This window comes from Canis lupus, chromosome 21 (assembly GCF_011100685.1).
Source record: "Canis lupus familiaris isolate Mischka breed German Shepherd chromosome 21, alternate assembly UU_Cfam_GSD_1.0, whole genome shotgun sequence".
Classification (NCBI taxonomy): domain Eukaryota; kingdom Metazoa; phylum Chordata; class Mammalia; order Carnivora; family Canidae; genus Canis; species Canis lupus.
Window position 1 is genome coordinate 25,848,330 of NC_049242.1, and position 20,466 is coordinate 25,868,795.

At 44.2% G+C, this 20,466-nt stretch overlaps 1 protein-coding gene and 1 pseudogene across 4 annotated transcripts in view; one reads left to right on the forward strand and one right to left on the reverse strand.

The window, feature by feature from the left end:
* CLPB (caseinolytic mitochondrial matrix peptidase chaperone subunit B) overlaps nt 1-20,466 on the forward strand; it is a 144,656-nt gene that overhangs the window by 19,595 nt on the left and 104,595 nt on the right. For all 4 annotated transcript variants that reach the window (XM_038568761.1, XM_038568759.1, XM_038568757.1 and 1 more), the window contains exon 3: nt 11,250-11,336. In XM_038568761.1, coding sequence (XP_038424689.1) covers nt 11,250-11,336 — 87 coding nt within the window. The remainder of the gene's footprint in view (nt 1-11,249; nt 11,337-20,466) is intronic.
* Nucleotides 2,512-2,616, reverse strand: LOC119865062 (annotated as a pseudogene).

Here is a 20,466-nt window from a genome sequence, read left to right on the forward strand (position 1 = left end):
TATGCCTTTCAAGAACTTGCAGTCTGGTAAGAGAATTGTAATTAGTATGTAAGAATAGTTAAGGCTTGGGACGCCTCGGTTGCTCAGCGGTTGAGCGTCTGCCTTTGGCCCAGGTCATGATCCTGGAGACCCAGGATCAGGTCCCGCGTCGGGCTCCCTGTGTGGAGCCTGCTTCTCCCTCTGCCTGTGTCTCTGCCTCTCTCTCTCTCTCTCTCTGTGTCTCTCATGAGTAAATAAATAAAATCTTAAAAAAAAAAATAGTTAAGGCTTCATAGACAAGGTGGCGTTTAGTCTGGGCCTGGAGATAGGTAGTATTTGGATATAAGGAACTTAGTGGAAAGACTTCCCGGACATTTGGAGTAATGTAAGCAAGGAAGTTTGTAATTAGAAAAACATTTTATCTTGTGATGAATTCTGAAGCAATATGTGTAAAAGCACTGGCATAGTACTTGACACATCTCTCTCTCAAATAAATAAAATCTTTTTAAAAAAAGAGAAAGTTGTGGGGCTAATGTGAAGACTGCCATGAAGAAGAGAAGGAATGGATTGGGCCTTTCTTATCTTCAGTCTAGGAGAAGAGGATCTCTTCCAGGGGAGAAGGTTCTAGAAGGCAGAACTAATCAAAGAGTATCTCCCTCCCTCAATCTGAGGGATTGAGGATCAATCCCTCCCTCCTTTCCACTTAAGGCTTTTCCTTCTTTATCACTTTTTGTCAGTTTATTAGTCCTATTACATTCCTTGAGCATGCTGGCCTTAGGCTAAATGTGGGAAAGAAAGGAAAAAATGGGATATGTGCCCTGGAAGGCAGTGTTGGTTCAGCAGAGAGAGCATGGGTCCTGGTCCCAATCTGCCACTTACTAGCCAGTCACCTTAAGCAGGTCCTTAACTAGTCACAAGATCAGATGAGATCATAAATATCAGGTGCCTGATACATAGTAGGCTGCTCAAGGAGTGTTGTTCTTTTGACTCCACCATTCAAGAGCTGTCCACCCCACAGAGAGCCAAGTATGCTATGTGCTCACTGACCCTGTATGAAGAGCTCTTAGAGCATTTGTGATACTTAAAGCACTTATTTGCTTATTTGTCCCATTCTCCCAACCCCAGTTCAGACTAGGAGCTCCTTGTGAGCAAGGTCCATGTCTGTGTTATCTCTGTACCCTTAGTGCCCAGCACAGAGCTTGGCTTGAAGAAGGTGCTCTGTAAGGTTTGTTACTGGAATGAACCTGGTTTTTGCCCCTACCAGTTTATGGGTGGGTGGGTAGGGGGCAGGTATTTTAATGGCTTTGCACAGTCCGGTCTTCACTGAAAAGCTCGTGGGGTTCTGGAGCTTGGCAGTGGTGGCTCAAGTACCAACCCTGTTTGAGAAGTTTGAGCCACTTCTGTGTCTCACTGCCATACTGTGACACGCTTTCTGGCAACCCAGCCAGCTGCCCAGCTGCTCTCTGTAGCAGCCTAGAGTCCTGCTGTGTGGTGCCAGTAGGTGGCGCCCGTGGCCCTTCCCCACACTTCAACTGCCTAGACGGGTCTTTTCCTTGTCACCAAGTTACTAGGGCAGCTGCTCACTGGGACATAGCCTATAGCCCTGGGCATTGGTACCCAGATGAGGGTGCCCTGGGCCACCCCCACCCCCTTTCTAGCCTTGTTTTGTTACTTTTCACGTTTTACTGCATCCCATCCAGGACACACATAGCTTGGGGAAACAGATGTTTCCTCAAGAGGATCCTAGAAGGTCAGGGGAATTGGTATTTCTGCCTGTCCTTTCTGGCACAGCTCACTACTCTGCCTTCAGGAAGTTGTCCCTGTAGTTCTGTTGCTCTGACCTATACTCACATGGTACTTTCTCCAGGATCCTTGCGTATATTTTAGCTGTTTGCCCCGTGTGGAGCTAAATAGTGAATGACTTGAAGGCAGGGACATTTTGGAACTCATCCTGCTCAGAGTCCTATCTATATATATAATAAGCACAGTCTCATTAAAAGTTTGTGGAATGAATGGGTGAATAATAGAAAATGGGTTCCTCAAAAAGTCGTTATCCAAACTGAAGGACATTCACAAACAAACTAGCCTTACTTTGCAAAAGTGACAGAATTATGAAAATCAAACAAAGGTTAAGCAACTGTTTGGTTCTAGATGAAAGGGAACTGAAGACACATGCAATGCCTGATTCTAATATTGATCCTGGCTTGTATCTGGTTCGTGGGGGAAATTGCTATAAAAGGATACTATTAGAATAGTGGACAAAATTTGAATTATTAGGTAAAAATATTTTATCAATGTTAAGTGTCCCAGATTTGATCATTGTTGGTTAGTGGTTATGTAAGAGAATAGCCTCACACTAGGAAATATGTGCTGAAGTATTTGGGTATAAGGGGCATAATGTCTGAAACTAACTCTCACACGGCCCAGGAAAAAATAGAGAAAAGGAGGGGTTAAGCACAGGAAGCAAAATGTAATGAGAATCTGAGCGAAGGACAGATCTGAGGTTTTTTGTGTTATTATTGTAACTGCTCTGTAAGCTTGAAATAATTTAAAAATAAAGTTAAAAAAATAATCTTTGCACTTTAATGTGTTGTCAAGTTCCTACACTTGATCTTAGCCAAGAGGCTGAGAAGCGATAATGTGTGTCAGGTTCCTGCTAGAAACTGAGAGATGGGACTGAGAGATGGGACAAAGAATGGTCACCCAGCATTAGACTTCATTCTGTTTAATCCAGCACTATTCAGTGACAGGCTGATACAGTTCCTCTGCTGTGTGCCTTTGAACAAATAGAACACTTGTGATAATGACAACTAATGTTTATAAAGTGTAAATGCTTTGCATACATTATTCCTTTGGTTATGCTCAGCACCCTTGTTAGGTAGATCTGGCAGGCTGATAAGGTAAAGTGACTGAGCTTCAGAGAGGTTAACATAACCTGCCACAGTCACACAGCCTGGAAAAGACAGAAAGATGCAGGCTCATATCCAAATCAGTCTAAGGCCAAGGCTGATACTTTGTGAACCTCCATGTTGTATTTGTAAAAGGAAGCATTGGACTGATTGATCTCTGCAGATCATTCTTCATATCTAGAAATTTAGAAATCATAAAACCTTATGTAATAGGAAAGAACTAGTTGTGAAGCTTGCAGGTTGCATAAATGCCCGTCGGTCTCCTCCCTCACTGCTTACCCACTTCCCTTTGGAGTAATTTGGATATGGCAGTGCTGGAGTGGGCCATCTCCCTGATAGGGAGAGCATCTGGAGAGCTTCCTAGAGGAAGAGTCCCAAGAGGGGCCTTGAAAGAGTGCGTAGTTCAACTGGCAAATGCAGAAGATGCCTTGTGTTTGTGGCGTTAGAGCACCAGGAACCTGCCTGAAGTTGGCTGACTGGAGCTGGGTTCTGACAGCAGCCTTCTTCCTCCCTTCCCCTGCCCCTCTCAGCCCAGGCTAACTGGGTAGATAAGGCACAGATGGAGGCTGTGTGTGGATTCTAGCCCCAGGCGCCTCTGCTTCTGCTCCGACAGCCTGGCCTGGTGCTGTTATTACTGTAAACAGGACCTTCTGCGAGGCTCCAGCCAGAGCCCTTTGCCCAGATAGTGATCATGATTGAGTCTGCATGGCTCACTGCTTCCAGGCCTCTGATGCAGGTGGGCCAGGACTCCCTACCCTTCAGCCCCCTCCCCAGCTGCAGCTGAGAGCTGGTTAATGCGAAGGATCCGGAAATCAGTTGGAACAATGCACGATTGAAGTTCAGTGGCCGCTTTGTATTGATTGGTTATAAAGAAAGAGGAAGAAAAATCAAGTGGTACCTCCCTCCTCTGCGTGGAAGAGCTGGTTAGCCAGAATAACTCAAAACTGCCCATATCCCTATCTGAGACTCTCTTCCCTCCTATAGCCTCAGCCCAAGGAGTTGTCTTTGGAAGTTTTGCTCATGCCTGTGTCAGGAATCCACTTCTCAAATTTTAACATTATACATATTTAGAATCCTAGGATTTTATTTTATTTATTTATTTATTTATTTATTTATTTATTTATTTATTTATTTATTTTTTATTTATGATAGTCACAGAGAGAGAGAGAGACAGGCAGAGACACAGGCAGAGGGAGAAGCAGGCTCCATGCACCGGGAGCCCGATGTGGGATTTGATCCCGGGTCTCCAGGATCGCGCCCTGGGCCAAAGGCAGGCGCCAAACCGCTGCGCCACCCAGGATCCCCATATTTAGAATCCTAGGATTTTAGAACTAGCAGGGACTTGAGAAATTTAATTTAGGTCTGTTATTTTACCACAGAGAAAAGTGAAGCCCAGAGAGACAGATCGGGATCACACAACTAGTTACTGAGAGAGCCGAGCCACAAGTAGAATCCATGGCCTTTAGCCCCAGGCCTGCATGTTAGGTGTCCCCAGCCCTGAGCCTGAGAAGCTACACCCACACCCCTCCATATATACACCCGAGCCTAAGTTCTTTGAAAAAGATAGGCCCACCAATATAAAATAGATAACCTCCAACACGAGACAGAGGTATTGGTGAGAGTGTGTTGGGAAGTGCTATAGACATGTACTCATTCAGCCCATGTGTGGCCATTGTGCCAGCATAGGGAGTGAAGAGACTGAAGGGGGTGGGGGAACAAAGAAACTAAGAAGTGTTAATACAGGTTAGCACAGGCCAGTGAGGCAGCATCAGGGGCTGTCTTAGGGAAGGCTTCTTGGAGAAGGAAAGGGTAAGCCCCCCCCCCCCCCCACCTGCAAGAAAGTCTTGTTTCAAAAAAAGAGTAATAGTATGTTCATTGTTGGAAAAAAAAACAAAACAATAAAACTTAAAAGAATACAGAAGCACTCACAGCAGGAAGGGAAAATTTTACTCTCTCATCCCCTTTCCCCATTAACTGTTTCCTGTTTGGTCCCCCAGCCTTCAGAACTCTCCTGGATACCTGATGAGACTAGCTTTGTTTTCCTCCTTGATTTGTTAATCTCCTATGGTAATCTTCAGGTCTTGGGTGAGGGAATCCTCATTCTACCGCTGCCCTTGCCTGGGGATTTGAGACTGTTTATCAATCCACAGAAAATTTTGAGGACTGATGGTCCAAGTTCTGTGTACACCTTTCACATATCCTAATTTACTGTGTTACTTCCTTAAAATGGGATAGGTACTAAGTGGAAAATTATAATAGCACAGGCTCTTCTGTTTGTCTAGTGCTTTATTGCATGTCAAGTATTTCTATACATTTGTCTCATTGTTTCCTCATGGTACCCCTGTGTGACCTATAGAGTAGGGCTGCTGGTCCTCTCTGTTTTTTAACACATATGGAAACAGGCTCAGAGAGCAGGAGCTGTAACTGAAATGAGGGGACCAGGTGAAGTTCTGAGAGGCTAGGTCATTCATTCATGCATTCCTACCTACCTACTAAGTGCTGGGGCCTGCATGTGGACCAAGTCCATTCTGCTTCCTCCCCTGCCCCACTCCACTGCCTGAGAGGGGTGCAACATCTGGGGGGCACCTCTTGATCACTAGTGTGGTCTCCTCCCTGTCTGCTGTCCTAGAACATCCCCAGTTAGTGTCACCCACCACTGTCCTGCCAAGCAGGAGGCCTAGTTCTTTAGGGAAGGGCCTTCTACAAGTCTGGAGGGAGCCCAGAAAGGCCTACAGTGCCCAGCCCCCGGACACAGGCTGCTCTGCCCCGAGTGGCAACCTCTATTAAGCATTCCACTTATCATCTCAGGGATGATGGAATCCTAACCTTTTCGGAGACACCATGCTCTGTCACAAGCATTGCTCTTTTTAAAAGAGATTAATTCACTTGCCACATTTTGTCCGTTGGTGAAAATCACTGGGGAGAGCAGGGGTGGCTTTCTCAGGCCTCAGAGGCCCTTTCAGCCACTCTCAGCAGGCAGCCACCCGCACGCCCAGCTGGCCCTGGACTTTAAAATGACTGCCCACTGGGCATTCACTTGCAAAGCAACAAAATGAAATGGAGAAGACCAGAGTGTGTGAAATGCTAACTTTGAGGGGGCTGCTCTGTGTGGAAGGTGGGGGGGGGGGGGAGGGAACCCACCCAGCTCTGAAAGGAGGAAAAGTTGTTTGTAGTTGGGTTCTTTTGTGGTGCTTTTTAATGTTGCTTCTAGTCTTCCTTGATTTACCAGGTGCCACCACCACTCCTCAATGGAGTGTACTTTTAATCCTCACAACCACCTTGCAAATTAGAGATCAGTATCTCCCAGTCACAACTAGTAAGCAACAGAGCGAGATTCTGAACTCCAGCCCTTGGACTCCAGCATCATTGTTTTTTCCATTATACCTGAGCCCCAGGATTCTGCAAAAAATGATGCTCAGTCGGGATGCTGGGTAGGGCTCAAAAGCTGGAGTGTCACCGAAGAACACTGAGACTTACCTCCTAGACGTGACCCTTCAGGTTGGTGGAGGCCTTCCCTTCAGATTTCTGTGCCCTCTCCTGAAACCTTCATGGACCCATGAGGAGGCTGAAGCTTAGAATGGGATACTTTCTCTAGCATGTAAGAGTAGGAAGCAGCAGCCCTGGAACTAAAGCCCAGGCTGCCTGCCTGCTCTCTGCTCTTTTGGCTCTGGTCATGAATAGGATAGCAAGTTTAGAAAAGCCCTCTTTCCCAGCAGTCCTCTTAAAATCATGCACTGTAGGAAAAAGGAAAACCTCTAAATGCTAATGGGCATTTTCTTACAATTAGCCCAAAATTGTTGCTTATCAGAGACGTAAGCTAAGACAATAATGTGAGATCCCTTTAGACCTATTGGACTTGCAGTCAGTAGGAAGCTGGTAATTGCCAGGTGTTGGCTGGGAGAGCAGTACACAGGAACACCCCTGTCCTGCTGGCAGGAGGGTAGATGGAGCAGATGTCCTGGAGAGGACCCTAGCACAATATAGTCAAACCAAGTAATATAAACCCTAAAACCCAGGGATCCCACTGCAAGTACGTGCCCCAGAGAAATACATCAGGCCAGAAGGGCACATGTAAGAGGATGTTCTTTGAACATTGCCTTTGGTGGCTGGGAAATGGAGGCCTGAGTGGGTATCTCTGAGAGAATAAAGAGGGGAAAATCTGGTGAATGTGCCCTGGAGAATTATAGAGCAATTTCTAAAAATGGAATTACTGTATACTTAGCAGTCTGCGTTTATCTTGAAATGCAATTATTTGTGAAAAAAAAAGAAACAAATACATGTATATGCATGTGTGTATCTCTCTCTCCCTCTCTCTCTCTCTCTCTCTCTCTCTCTCACACACACACACACACACAAGAGAAAGAGAACACTGCTTAGCTTAGGTTCTGGAAAGCAAGAACCTCTGTCTTGTATTCTTCTCAGGAGCCAGCATGCAGCTGGGCACAGAGTAGATGTGTACACATTTGTTGAATAGATGAATAGGAGAGTGCCTGGAGCCAGGCTGGATGAATTACCCAGGTCATCCTATCTGACCCTGTCTTAGAATCCCTGGGTATTGGCCAACCTGCTACTGCCAGCTTCAGACTAGAACACTTTGTCCATTAAAGGGGTGGAAGTGTAGGGTAAGGTGGCAGGCAGAAGCCACCCTGTATTGAACACCTGCTGTATGCTAGGTACTTGGCTGGGATCCCAGCAAATTAGAAGTTAGTGTCCCAATTTAAAGGTGACAAAACAGACTCAGAAAATTGATTTGCCCAGGATTATCTAGCTATACTAGAATTTGAATCCAGGTCTAATTTATTCCAGAGTCCTTTATTCATCTTTTTCATTACACTATACTCAGCCCTCAAGAGACATGAGGAGAAGGCACCTCTATCCTTTTTCTTTCTTTGGCCCTGCCTCCAGAGCAGAGCTGCTTCCAGAATTCTCAGGGCCCAGGCAGGGCAACATGGGTTACTAACCCACTGGAGACAGGAGGGATTCCAACTGCCTTGAATGTCTCCTGGCCCTGACCTCTTTTCTCATTTTCCTGTTCTGGTTTGTCTCCCTTGGTCTGTGTTACAGCAGCTCCCAAACTGTCTTCTTGTCCCCACTTTCTCCTCTCTCCTCTTTCAGATTCGGCTTGCTTAAGCTATCAGGTTAATTTTATAATTTCTTTCCCCAAAAAACCTTCAGTGACAACCCCTCTGCCTGTGGTGAGAGGCTAAGGAATGCCAAACAGGTTTCTTCTCTGTTGCCAGTTTTAGTTGATTGATGATGGCTGATTGGAATGAGCGTTGAGAGTTCTGAGGCTTTTTCAAAGGCTCCACAGGAGTGCAGGACAGTAGCATGCATGCCAGGCATTTGTCAGCCTTTTAGATTGGGTTTTTAACCTAAGATCTGTTATTGATTTCATGAAGACCTTTGAACTCCTGGACATTGTGTGTAATTTAAAAGTTCTTTTTGAGTATGTGTGTTCCTATGCACTTTTCTGGAGAGAGTAAAGCCTGTGGCTCAAAAAAGGTTGATACGCACTGCCTTGGCCTTCTAGCTTGGCTTTAGTGATCTTTTTGTAGGCTCTGCATACCTTGGCAGCTGCCTATTTCTCTGCTGTCAACTGTCACCTGGATGGATCTACTTGATGGTCTCTGAATGTACCTTCCCATTGCTTCCCTGCTTCCTTTTATTTGACTGCTGTGCTCTTTCTCCTATGCTTCTAAACTGTTCCTGTTCTTCAAGGCACACTTCATGTCTTTTCCTTCAGAAACCTCTTTGTTTTGCTTTAGTTGGTCCTGATTTTCTAGCTTTCTGGACTGAGGACCAGAGAAATGAGGCCATCTGATCAGAATCACAGTTAGTATCAAAACTCCAGGCTCCAGACTCTTAGACACATCCACTTTCCATGGCACCTGCTAAACCAGAGAAGGTTTTTTAAATGAGGAAGGAGGTTTTGTGCAAAAAGAGATTTTTGTCTCATAGAGTTCTTAGTCTCTTTAATATTCTTGGCCATAGAAAATTATTTCTGCAAAAAGAAGCTTAACTGTGTGTGTGGTAAAGAGGCCCAGGAGTTTCACCAGAAGAAAAATTAGAGGTTAGAGATGAGGGTTTCCTAACCTCCTCTCTTGACAGTCTTACCTCACGTTTTGGGTCCAGTCATGCTGCCTTCTCTGGGTGAGAGGCTTTACTTCTGACTGACATACTCCTTCCCCTCCCTTGATCCCATTTGTCTGGCTAACTTTCTGGCATCACCTCTTCAGGGAGGCCTTCCAGGTCACTGAGACTGAACCAGGGTTAGGTTCCCTGGGTGTGCACCTGCAGCCTGCGTGCCTCCATTCACAATGCTCCTCCAATGCATCCTTATGTGCCTGCTGGCCTGTCTCCCCCTGGGGTTTGACAGTACCTGACTCCTTCCTTGCATCAGCACAGGCCAAATGAATGCAGACATGTTGTGGCTCCTCTTCCCAGGCCCTCATCACCTGCTTTCTTCAGTGCAGAGCTTTTATTTGGCGTGGTCCAGATGAGCAATTAGTGCAGATTGTGGCACAAGAGTGGTACTAGGACTCAACTCCAAGCCTCCAGACTCTGCCGGTGTCCTTTCATTTGGTGCCTCCTAGCCTCCCCAGACACCCTCCACCCATTCCTCATAAGCAGATTCTGCATTGGTAAATTGCTTTTGACTTTTTGGTCTCCCCCTCCCCTGGCTTCCTGCAGCACTTCTGATGGAAAACCACACACTCCAGGCTTTGATTCCCTACTATCCTTAGTCCTCCCTCCACAACTAAATCATTTACTCCCTAGACAGACTCTGTGTCTTCCCACTCTCACCCCAGAATCTAGAACAGGACCAAGCACATACAATGATTTGCTAAAGTCCGTTGAGTTTCTTGTCTTCCATATTCCGTGGAGCCAGGTTCAGTCTGGAGGAAAGGTGGTGAGGTGAGAAGGATTCTGGCTATAGAGCCATTATCAACCTGAACTTCTTCAGTCACTGATTGCCCCTTAGCTAGCTTTGTGACCTTCAGCAAGTCATTTCACCTCACTGAACCTGTCATCTCATCCATGAGAAGAGGTTAATTAATATCAATGCTTTAAGCTTGTGTGAAGAATAAAATAAGAGCATGTGTGTCAATTTCTGAAGGCAGTTCCTGCTTATAATAGGTGCTCAGTAAGAATTGATTCTATTTACTCCCTTTCTTTCTGCCCACCCCCACCCTGTAGGGTCCCCTGTTCCCAGGACCCAGAATGCAGGATTTAGTTGATTTTTTTTTAAAAGCCCTGTGTTTGTTAGTTTATTCAACAACTGGAGCTCCTACTCTGTGCTAGGCACTGGCATAGAGAGTCAAATAGGCTTTTGTGGGCTTTCCTAGAAACCTAATCTAGCTTTGTTTTGCTTTGCTTTTTGAAATATTTTATTTATTTATTTGACGAGGAGAGAGAGTGTGAACAATCAGAGGGAGAAGGAAACAGGGGAAGAGGGAGAAGCAGGCTCCCCGATGAGTGGGGAGCCTGACATGGGGTTTGATCCCAGGACCCTGGGATCATGACCTGAGCGGAAGGCAGATGCTTAACTGAGCCACCCAGGTGCCCCTCATCTAGCATGTCTAACATTCTTTCCATCTCTCCTTGGGTTCAGGATTTTCAGTTTCTGGGACACCTGGGTGGCTCAGTGATTGAGCATCTGCCTTCAGCTCAGGGCATGATCCTGGGTTACCAGGATAGAGTCCCACATCAGGCTCCACAATGGGAGCCTACCTCTCCCTCTGCCTATGTCTCTGCCTCTCTTTGTGTCTCTCATGAATAAATAAATAAAATCTAAAAAAAAAAAAAAAAAGATTCTCAGTTTCCAAACAGCCACCATATAGAGAAACTTGAGGAGTGTGATCCTTTTATAAACTGTTAACTACCTAGGGAAGCTATGTCATTGGGCATTCAGTGCTAAACATAGGGAAATTCTAACGACAGAAAAGAGATCTTTGGACTGGAGCAGCCAAGGAAGCCTTCTCAGGAGGGAATCCTCAAACCAGGATTGTACCACATAACGTGCAAGTAGGATTAGTGTAGGCAAAGAATCACAGAAAGAGCATTCTGGACCAAGGGAGTGGGAGTGTCAGGGTATTAAGGTAGAGAAGGCACATTCTTTCCTCAGAAGGCTGGGAAGATAACAGCAGGGGTTGGACTCATTCAAGAGAAGAGTGAGAGAGATAGGAGAGGCCTGGGGTGGAAGGAGAGAGGCCAGAGCAGCTAGGATGAGTACTTAGTTCTCAAAGTCCTCTGACCATTTTCAGATTCATCCAGCCTCCCTGTTTGTTGACTGCGTCTTTTTTTCCACTCTTACTTCTGTGATAAGCCATATACTGAAAATATTCCTCTGTTTCTTTCTAGGCTCTTGTCAGAAGGTGCAGATGTTAATGCAAGGCACAGACTTGGCTGGACAGCACTTATGGTGGCAGCCATCAGCCGAAACGACAGGTGAGAGATCTTCTTCCACACACGGGTACCTTAGCCAGATCCTTGCAGACCACGTTCTAGAACCCTCTCCCCCTCACTTTTCTTTCTCCTTGCTTTCTTCCCCCAAGAGGCAAGGTGATGGACTGAGTAGAAGGTCAGGTCTACATCTGGTGCAATGGAAAGTATAGGAGATGTGGAAAGGGAAGATAAACCTTTGGATCCTAGCTCCATCTTTCATTTGCTTTGTGACATTAGGTGAAGTCATTTGCATTATTGAAGCCATGAAATGTTTGCAAGCCTGTGTTAAGTGATTGAAGGTACATGTGTGAGTTCCCTTCATGTTTTCGTTATCTGTCCATGTGGAAGAATCTAGTCACTGTCCCCAATGAGGGCTCCACTGGGCAGTTTCTTTGGAGGTTCTGATGGAAACTAGGGAAGGGGAAGGTACTCCCTCCCTCCCATTGGAGGCTCTGCTCTTTTCCTGTCCACTCCCCCATTCCCTCAGGGGGAAGCTATTTTGTAAAGATTAAAATAGTCCCCCTATGCGTAGAAAGTTTATCTCCAATTCTCACAACTGCCACAATTTTCAAAGTTCTCATTTTGCAGCTGAGAAAACTGAAGCTCAGAAAGATAAAGTGATTTGTCTGAGGTCACGCAGATAGGGGTTAGAATTTGGTCTGGCAGGCAGCCCTGGTGGCCCAGCGTTTTAGCACCGCCTTCAGCCCCGGGTGTGATCCTGGGGTCCTGGGATCGAGTCCCATGTCGGGCTCCCTGCATGGAGCCAGCTTCTCCCTCTGCCTGTGTCTCTGCCTCTCTCTCTCTCTCTGTGTGTGTGTGTCTGTCATGAATAAATAAATAAAATCTTAAAAAAAAAAAAAAAAAGAATTTGGTCTGGCTGCCTGCAAAATTTGTGTTTTACTTTACCTCACTGCTGCCCCCCTTTGCCAGATCCTGGATGCTACCTCTTCATCCCAGTCTAACTGTAGTTATGCTAAAGAATTGATTAAGAGCAAAAAGAAATGCTTTCAAAGAAAACAGACTGGGCATGTTAGTAGCAGCCAAAATTGATAGTTTGAGGTACCAGTTTTAATTTTTCCTTCAAGCAGATCATTAAAGCTTTTGTCTGCCACTACTGGCCTCCTTTGGAAGGGTCATAAATGTGATGGAAACCAACAAAACAGGGATTTTCTAATATAGAGGAGGTACTGCCTTGGACTGGCTGAGAGGCTTAGCTGTGTTTGAGATCTCTTTTCTGTGTTCCTCTGTCCTGAACTTGTTCTCAGAGCTCCATTTCCTTATTTGCCTCTTTAGCTACAAGCATTTAAAAAATAACTTGTAAATAGGCTTTGCAGTTGACTGGTCTGGAATCCAGTCCTGGTTCTGACCCTTAGTTGAATTTCAAAATTCTGTGAGTATCCTTTTTCTTCACCTGAAATCAATTACATTTATGAACATTTGGTAAATATCTTTTTTTAATTTTAATTTAATTTTTTTTTAATTGGAGTTCAATTTGCCACATTTGGTAAATATCTACTCTGAGCCAGACTCTGCTAATCCCTGGAAAATCAGACCTTGGGAGCTGAAGGTCCAATGTGGAAAAGAAAGGCAGATAGAGAGACAGAGTATAGTGTAACCAGTGATGTCAGAGCCATGTGGAGAGAATATTATCAAAGCAGAGGGTATGAAGGGACTGAATCTGGCAGCAGAGTATATTCTTGCTATATTTTTGTGAGAACCCAGTGAGATAGTGTAGGTGATACCTGTTACTGATGATTAGTTGTTACTCTCTGTTGCCCATGTGACATCTCTACACACAAATGTGTGTTTATTCTACCATTGTTAACTCTACCCACCACCACTACCTCCACCCTAGGCACCAGTTTTCTTTCCTAGCTTATGGGTATCTTCATCCACAAGAGACAGCAAGCAGGTGGTGGAGGAAAGGGAAGGGGGTGTCCATCCTTTCTATATGTAGTACTTTCAGCATTGAGACAGACTAGGAAATAACACTATACTTAAGATAGTGGTCGCTCAGTGCGCAGATAGCTGGTAGATGTGCCTCGGGGACACTTTCCTCTAATTCCAATGAATTGTTGGCTTAACTGATTGCTTTGTCTTTTTCCAGCGCGATTAGCAAATCAGTGATCCATGTTGAGAAAAGTGAGAGTGTTAGGTTGTATTTACTTGTTTTGGTTCCTAGGACTAATTATTTGTGTTTTAAACACCAATATTGTGTCTTCTTTCTTGCAATGCCTAGGGACAAATTTTAATTGAAGGTAGTATACTTTTTAAATTTATTCATATCATAATTTTTTTTGGCACATACTGTTTGCCAGGCCCTGTTCTCAACAAAGATCCCTTCTTTCATAGAGCTCATTTCTATACTAGTGGTGGTCTGTGTGTAGAGAGAGGCAGGGACAGACAGTAAACAATAAATACATAAGTAAACTACATACCATATTAGAAGGTAAGAAGTGCTATGGAAAAAGGAAAAACAGAACCTGATAAAAAAAAAAATGCTATGGGATGCCTGGGTGGCTCAGTGGTTGAGCGTCTGCCTTCAGCTCAAGGAGTGATCCTGGGGTGCTGGGATCGAGTCCTGTGTCAGACTTCCTGCATGGAGCCTGCTTCTCCCTCTGCTTGTGTCTCTGTCTCTCTCTCTGTGTCTCTCATGAATAAATAAACAAAATCTTAAAAAAATAGAAAGAATGCCAGAAGTATCTTGGTCAGGGTGAGTAGGCCTCAGTGGCAAGGTGCCTTGGGAGTGGTCTTGAAAGATGATCATGTCTATACCACCACAGTCTGCCAGTAAGGAAGTGTACTGATCCTCAGTTTATCAGTCACCAAGCCCTTCTGGAATCATATTGGCCAGGCCTGAAATACCACCACCTTTCAAATAGACTTGGATGAAAGGGGGGTAGAGGAGTAGCACCCCTTGATTCAAGGCTGAAAGCAGAGAATCTTTATCTCCTTTAGACAAACTCAAGAGAGAGGTTCTGAGAGTATCTAGTCATTTCACCTGCAACTGCCTTTGGTGAGTGCCTGCTTCATGCCTGTGTCCTGAGGGATATATCATAATAGTCTCTGTCCTTAAGGAGATTAACATCTTGTGAACTATTATTTATATATGTATTTTTAAGCTTAATTTTGAATAGTAAAGACAGTACTATTTTATTTAATTTTTAATAAAAAATACAGTACCATAGAACAAAATTTTTAAAGTATGTATGGGAACTTAATTTATAATTTATTCTCTCTTTTTATTTCCAAAAAGGGTTTGCAGTGACTCAAATTAAAATACAAATATAAATGTACACAGGAGAGTTAAAACTGGATCAAGATCAGAAATCATATTGGTAAAAGGAAAGATAATTGTATCAGGATTGAACCAGAGATTTTCTTTTCTGAAAATAGGTTTATTGTTTTTGTAAAAATAATATAGAGAAGAAAGTAGCAGTCAACTGAATTCCCTCTATCTAGGGATTGATCAGTGTGTGTGTAATTTTACGTAAATGGGACCATGCTATACTCTAAATCAGGTAATTAGTGGAATTAAGTATTAATTTAGATTGAAGTTTACTGATGAGCAAGACAAAAAAAAAGAGACAGCTTGGTTCTTCAAGAAAGAAGAACTTTGTTCTGATACCCTTTATGTTATCATTTTACATGTCCAGCAAACATTTTTTTTTCAGCAAACATTTTTTTAAACTAAACATCTAGTGCTAATGTGCTACGCTATGGGCTGACTCAGATAATAAGCATCACAGCCTTTACCTTAAGAAGCTTACTTGGACTTCTGACATCAAGGACTCAAGTAATGTGATGGCCATTGTCTTCAGTAGCCGTTCTGCCAACGATTTACCAACATTCTACTAGGATGATCCTTTTGCCAGCCCTAGTAACAGCTTGGGTGTAGTAGTGACTTGAGGAACAGTCACTGGGAGCTGACCCCTTTTCCATAGTGAGGCCTCTATAAGCCTCATGCTGCAGGCACTTGTTTAGCTTGAGTCTGGGTGCCTCATTCTGTGTTGCACTTTGACCCAGCCTAGCTAAAGGCTAAGCCATAGGGTCTCAGGATGATCACTGTGACTTAGCATAGCCTTCACCAGCTCGTGCAAATATACCCAGCCTGCAGCTAAATTCAATTAGTTTTTCTTAAAGAAGGGAAAGAAATCCAATTTTACCAAAATGGACAGACGGTGGAAGGCACTTTGATGTTACAACCTCTCAGTGATGCTTTACTTAGTCACAAGTTCATAAGCAAGAAGGCTTAATTACTTGGGAAAACACAGGATTAAAACTGGACACAATGGCTGAGTATCCGCTCTTAGGCGACTTGATTCGAACCCATGTACCCAGTTCGTGTGTGGTGCAAACTTTGATGTGTGCTATGACAAGCTGAAAGTCATGACCCCCTCAGGGAAGCTCCTTCATATGGCATTTGCAGGATGTGTAGGCGGAGAGGCAGGGCCTGCCAGGCCTGTTTGCTCAACTTTGATGTCCAAGCAGCCACAGGCCCCACTGTTTGCTCTTTCACTGAAGGATGGATTGGGAGCCTCCTACCTTTCCCAGTGGACAATGGCCAGCAATGGAGTGTGACGACTGTTGACCATTCCAGGAGGCTGGTGGACCAGAACAGGGCTTTTGGGAGGTGCAGAGCCTGGGGGGCCAAAAGCTGTTTATAGGACAGCCATTTCTCCAGATGTAGCTTTCCTTAGAGTCTAATGTTGGTTGGGCTCTTACAGTGGAGGTAAAAATAGTGTCATGAGTTTTAGCAGGTATCAAGTACTGCTTGACTCTCCATCCAGTGGCACTGAGGTATTTGTGTCCTGTTTCCTCCATCAGTGTGTATATGCAAGGGATGGTGGTTTGGCAGAAAAATGGTATGATTTAGATCCTTATAATTTTTAATTCTTCAGAAAAGAAGCTGTCAACACACACATCTGATAAAAGAATATTATCCAGAAGATATAAAGAACTCTTATAAATCAGCAATAAAAAGACAACCAAATTTTTTAAAAATGGGGGAAAGATTTGAGCAGACATTGACCAGAGAAGAGGTGGATGGCAAATAAGCACATGAAAAGATACTTAACATTAGTCATTTAGAATGGCTAAAATTTAGAAAACCTGACAATACCAAGTGCTGACAAGGATGCAGAACAATTGCCATCATTGCTGATGGGAACGTATTGTGCAATGGCCACTTTGGAAAACACTTTGGTAGTTTCTCTATATATGAGAATATAGGTAAAACATATAGGTAACATATATTTACCCACAACCCAGCAGTACCAACTTTGTCCATGAGACATAACAACATACATCTTCAAAAAGACCTCTATGCAGGTATTTGTAGTAGCTTTGTTCATAATTGCCAAACATTGGAAATCACCCAAATGTCCATCAACTGGTAAATGGACAAATTATGGTACGTCCTTACAGTGGACCACTACTCAGCAATTAAAAAAAAAAAAAAAACTATTTACACATGCAACAACCAGGACAAATTACTATTACGATTATTATTTTTTTAGAAAGAGAAAGTTGCATGCACATGACTGGGGGAGAGAGAGAGAATCTTAAGCAAGCTCCATGCTCAGTGCAGAGCCCTATGCAGGGTTTGATCCCACAACCCTGAGATCTTGACCTGAGCCAAAATTAAGAGTCAGATGCTTTAACTGACTGAGCCACCTAGATGCCCCAGCAGGGACAAATCTTAAAAGCCTCATGCTAACCTAAGCCAGACACAAAAAACTACCTATGGTATAACTCCATTTATATGACAGTCTGGGAAAGGCAATGCTGTGGGGACAGAAGCCAGGTTAGTGACTGCTAGGGTTTAGGAGTAGAAGGAAGGGCCCAAAGGAACTTTTGGGATGATGGAGATAGTCTAAATCTTGATTGTGGTGGTGATTATACAATGAAAACTCATCAAATTCTATATCTTAAAAGGATGCATTTTACTATGAGTAAATGATACTTCAGTAAGTTGACTTAAAAAAAAAAACTGTTTTTAAAAAAAAACTGTTTAAAAAGCCATCATCCCTGTCTAATTTTCATTATTAATTGCGACCAGTGGCAAACTAAGAATTCACGTTTGAAGTGTAAAAATGAATTCATATAGTTCATGGTAACCTGGAATGTTTAGATTTCCTATTGTTGATGGTATTTCACATTAGAGTACTCTATACTCTAATTGTTAGTAGAGAATAAAGGTTTGTGAATTCTCATGATTTGTAATGTCATGAAATATAATTACTAATGAATAATGATAAATTCACTTACAAGTGATGTACAATGAGCTTATATAAATTCACAGCATATCCTGTTATTCTTAATAATAAGGAAAAAGTGCAGGGTACAGGACTGGGAGGTTGCCTCTCATCCCACATCATCCTCAGACTCCTTGTCCCTAGACCACCATGCAGAGAGACCTCTTAAATAGTGTGGCCACTGTAGTACTTCAGAAACCAAAGAGCCTGAAAGAATAGGGTGGTGGGGGAAGATTCAGATTTGAATCCACTTGGGCTTGCTGGTTGCTTTGAAAGCCCCTACCTCAGAGAAGGTGAGGCTGTGAGGCAGAGCTCCAGCAAAACTGTTTGAAATTCCCCACAAGAGTCTCCCTCCCTCCTCTGCCTTTTCTCCCAGAGTACATTTCATCAGCATCGGAAGGACTGCTTCCCGGCACTGCCTTCCCTGCTTGGCTGTGGTCCCTGAGGAGCTGATCTAATGAGTGGCTAACACGCATTTGCCAAGGCCTTCCTGGATGTGGTACCTGGGCTTTGTTAATTTTAAAATGCCGCCATCCTTGGCTGAAGACCATTTAATTTCCTCTCATAGCAGTCATTTATTTTTAGCATTTGCTTATTTTTCCTGCACCTTACTAAGGGGGTGGGTGGTGGGCATTAAACCCTGTCTTTAATAAACGAGCAGCCCAAACCAGATTTCTGTCCTGCTGAAGAGGTTGTGCAGACCTTTCTTGGTGGGGTCAGCAGCTGCATAGGTGTTCTTATACAGTGATGCTGTTCTTGCAGCTGGACCAGGGGGAGCTTTCCTAGGAGGCTTCATTCTTTGCTGGCTGGCCAGAGGCAGAGAAGGTAGAGCACCTCTGCACCTGTGCTTCAGTGCAGGTCCTTAGGAGTCCTGACGACGTAGAGATTCTGTCCTGCTTTAGAGGCCTACAGCCTCTTCCCAGGGTCCCTAGCTTGTTCTTGGCCTGGCTGCTTGTTACAGAGGGGTGCTTCCTTTGGCCCAAGAAGGCTGGGCTTTGTGCTGGCTGGTCTTCTGATGTAGTGGTGATCATGGCTATGGTTGTGATTGAGTGCCTTCTGTGTGCCAGGCCCACGTCAGGCACTTCCTGTGTTGGCGCTAATCCTCACTGCAATTTCAACAGGGAAAGATCATTATCCCTATTTTGCAGATGAGGAAATGAAGCTCAGAGATGCCCATGGTTGTCTTAACAAGTGAAAGAGGGAGCCAGGATTTGAAGCCAATTCTCTTTGAATCAGAAATTTTCATTCTTCCTACTAGATATACTGCCTATGGAGGGAAGGGGTGGGAGCAGGGCCATGGATGGGATGGACTAAGAGGTGCCAGGACCAGAGTCAAGTCAGCTTAGTCAGGGTTTCTTGATGACCCACTGGGGTCAAGATATGCTGCATGATTATGAGAAGTCTAAAACCAGACAAACCACTCTCCTTGTTTCAGAAAGCTGACAGGGGGTGCCTGGCTGGCTCAGTTGGGAGAGCATGCAACTCTTGATCTTTGGTTGTAAGTTTGAGCCCCACGTTGGGTATAGAGATTACTAAGAAGAAAAAAAAAGAAATCCTAAAAAAACTGACAATCAGTAAAGGGATAAGCAAATCTCACTTTTTTTTTTTTTTAATTGTGCAATGAAGCAGAATATGGTCAGTGTCCTAGAGAACATCAGCTAAAGTGCCAGGCAGAGATCATGCCATGTAGAGGTGAGATCATGAAAGGAGGCCTTTTGCACAAGGTGGGCCTTGAAAGATGGACAGGAATTTGATGGGTAGAGGTGGAGAATAGAGGGACAGCACTTCTGGAATATCATTACTACCAAAGGACTGGTGTGAGCATAAGTTCACAAAGGTGAGAAAGTAGGAATGTGCCAGATCTAGTTGGAGGTGCTGGCAGAGTCTCAGGACCAGAGAATGCGAAGGAAAGGCCTAGCCAACAGGGGCCACGATCCTCTCAGTCTGTGATAGTCTAGTGTCAGTACCTCTGTAGCTCTAGAGCCACGATTACCTGGGTTCAACTCCCAAGTTCTCCCTCTTACCAGTTATTTACTTTGGCAGATTCTTTCACTTCTCTGTGATTGTTTCTTTAACCATAAAATGGGAATAATAAGCAGATCCACCCCAGAAGGCTGTTTTGAGGTTTAACTATGTAAATATTGTAGTGTTTAGAACAATGCCTGCCATATAGTAAGCACTCAATAAGGGTTGACTACTTTAGTTAGTGGTGGTAATGCCTTAGTTGTTATTATTACTGCTGATTGTGGGTCACTCCAGGAGAAAATTAGTTAATAGTCTGCAGGCAAGCCTATTTTGAATGTGGGTTATTACTTGTCTCATACCAGCACCTTTAGGTAGCTCAGAAGCAGAAAGCCTTTGGAGTTTCTTTTTCCATTCCTTTTCATCTAAGAAGCTGGGCTTAGAACATGAGACCCCAGAGCAGGGCATTTTTATGTGGGACTGGCTCTTGTCCCGGGTGGCCACCTGCCTGATGCTGGACAGTGTGCAGTATTTCCCAGCAAGGAAGGGTGGGTGAGGATGCTGGCCAGGTGCCCAGAATGCCAGCATCATGCCCCCAGAAAAGTGTGCCGGGTTTGCTGTTTCTCCCACTGCTGCTGTGGCCGATTATGTCTGAGTAACAGTCATTTCTAATCCCATTTGGAATCGTTGCTCAAGATAATCCTGTTTCATAGTAATGATATTCCAATTCCAGCATGCACCGATTCTAGTTTGGCAGATGCATGCCTTGACCTCAGGAAACCCAAGACAGTGCTCCCTGGAAAGCAATGCCAGCTCATTTGCCTAACATAACAATCTCAGGGTAACTCCCCTTCTCCAGCACTATATCGAGTCCTGGGGTTCTGTGTTCAGGGTTCTCATGGAGAGTATCATTT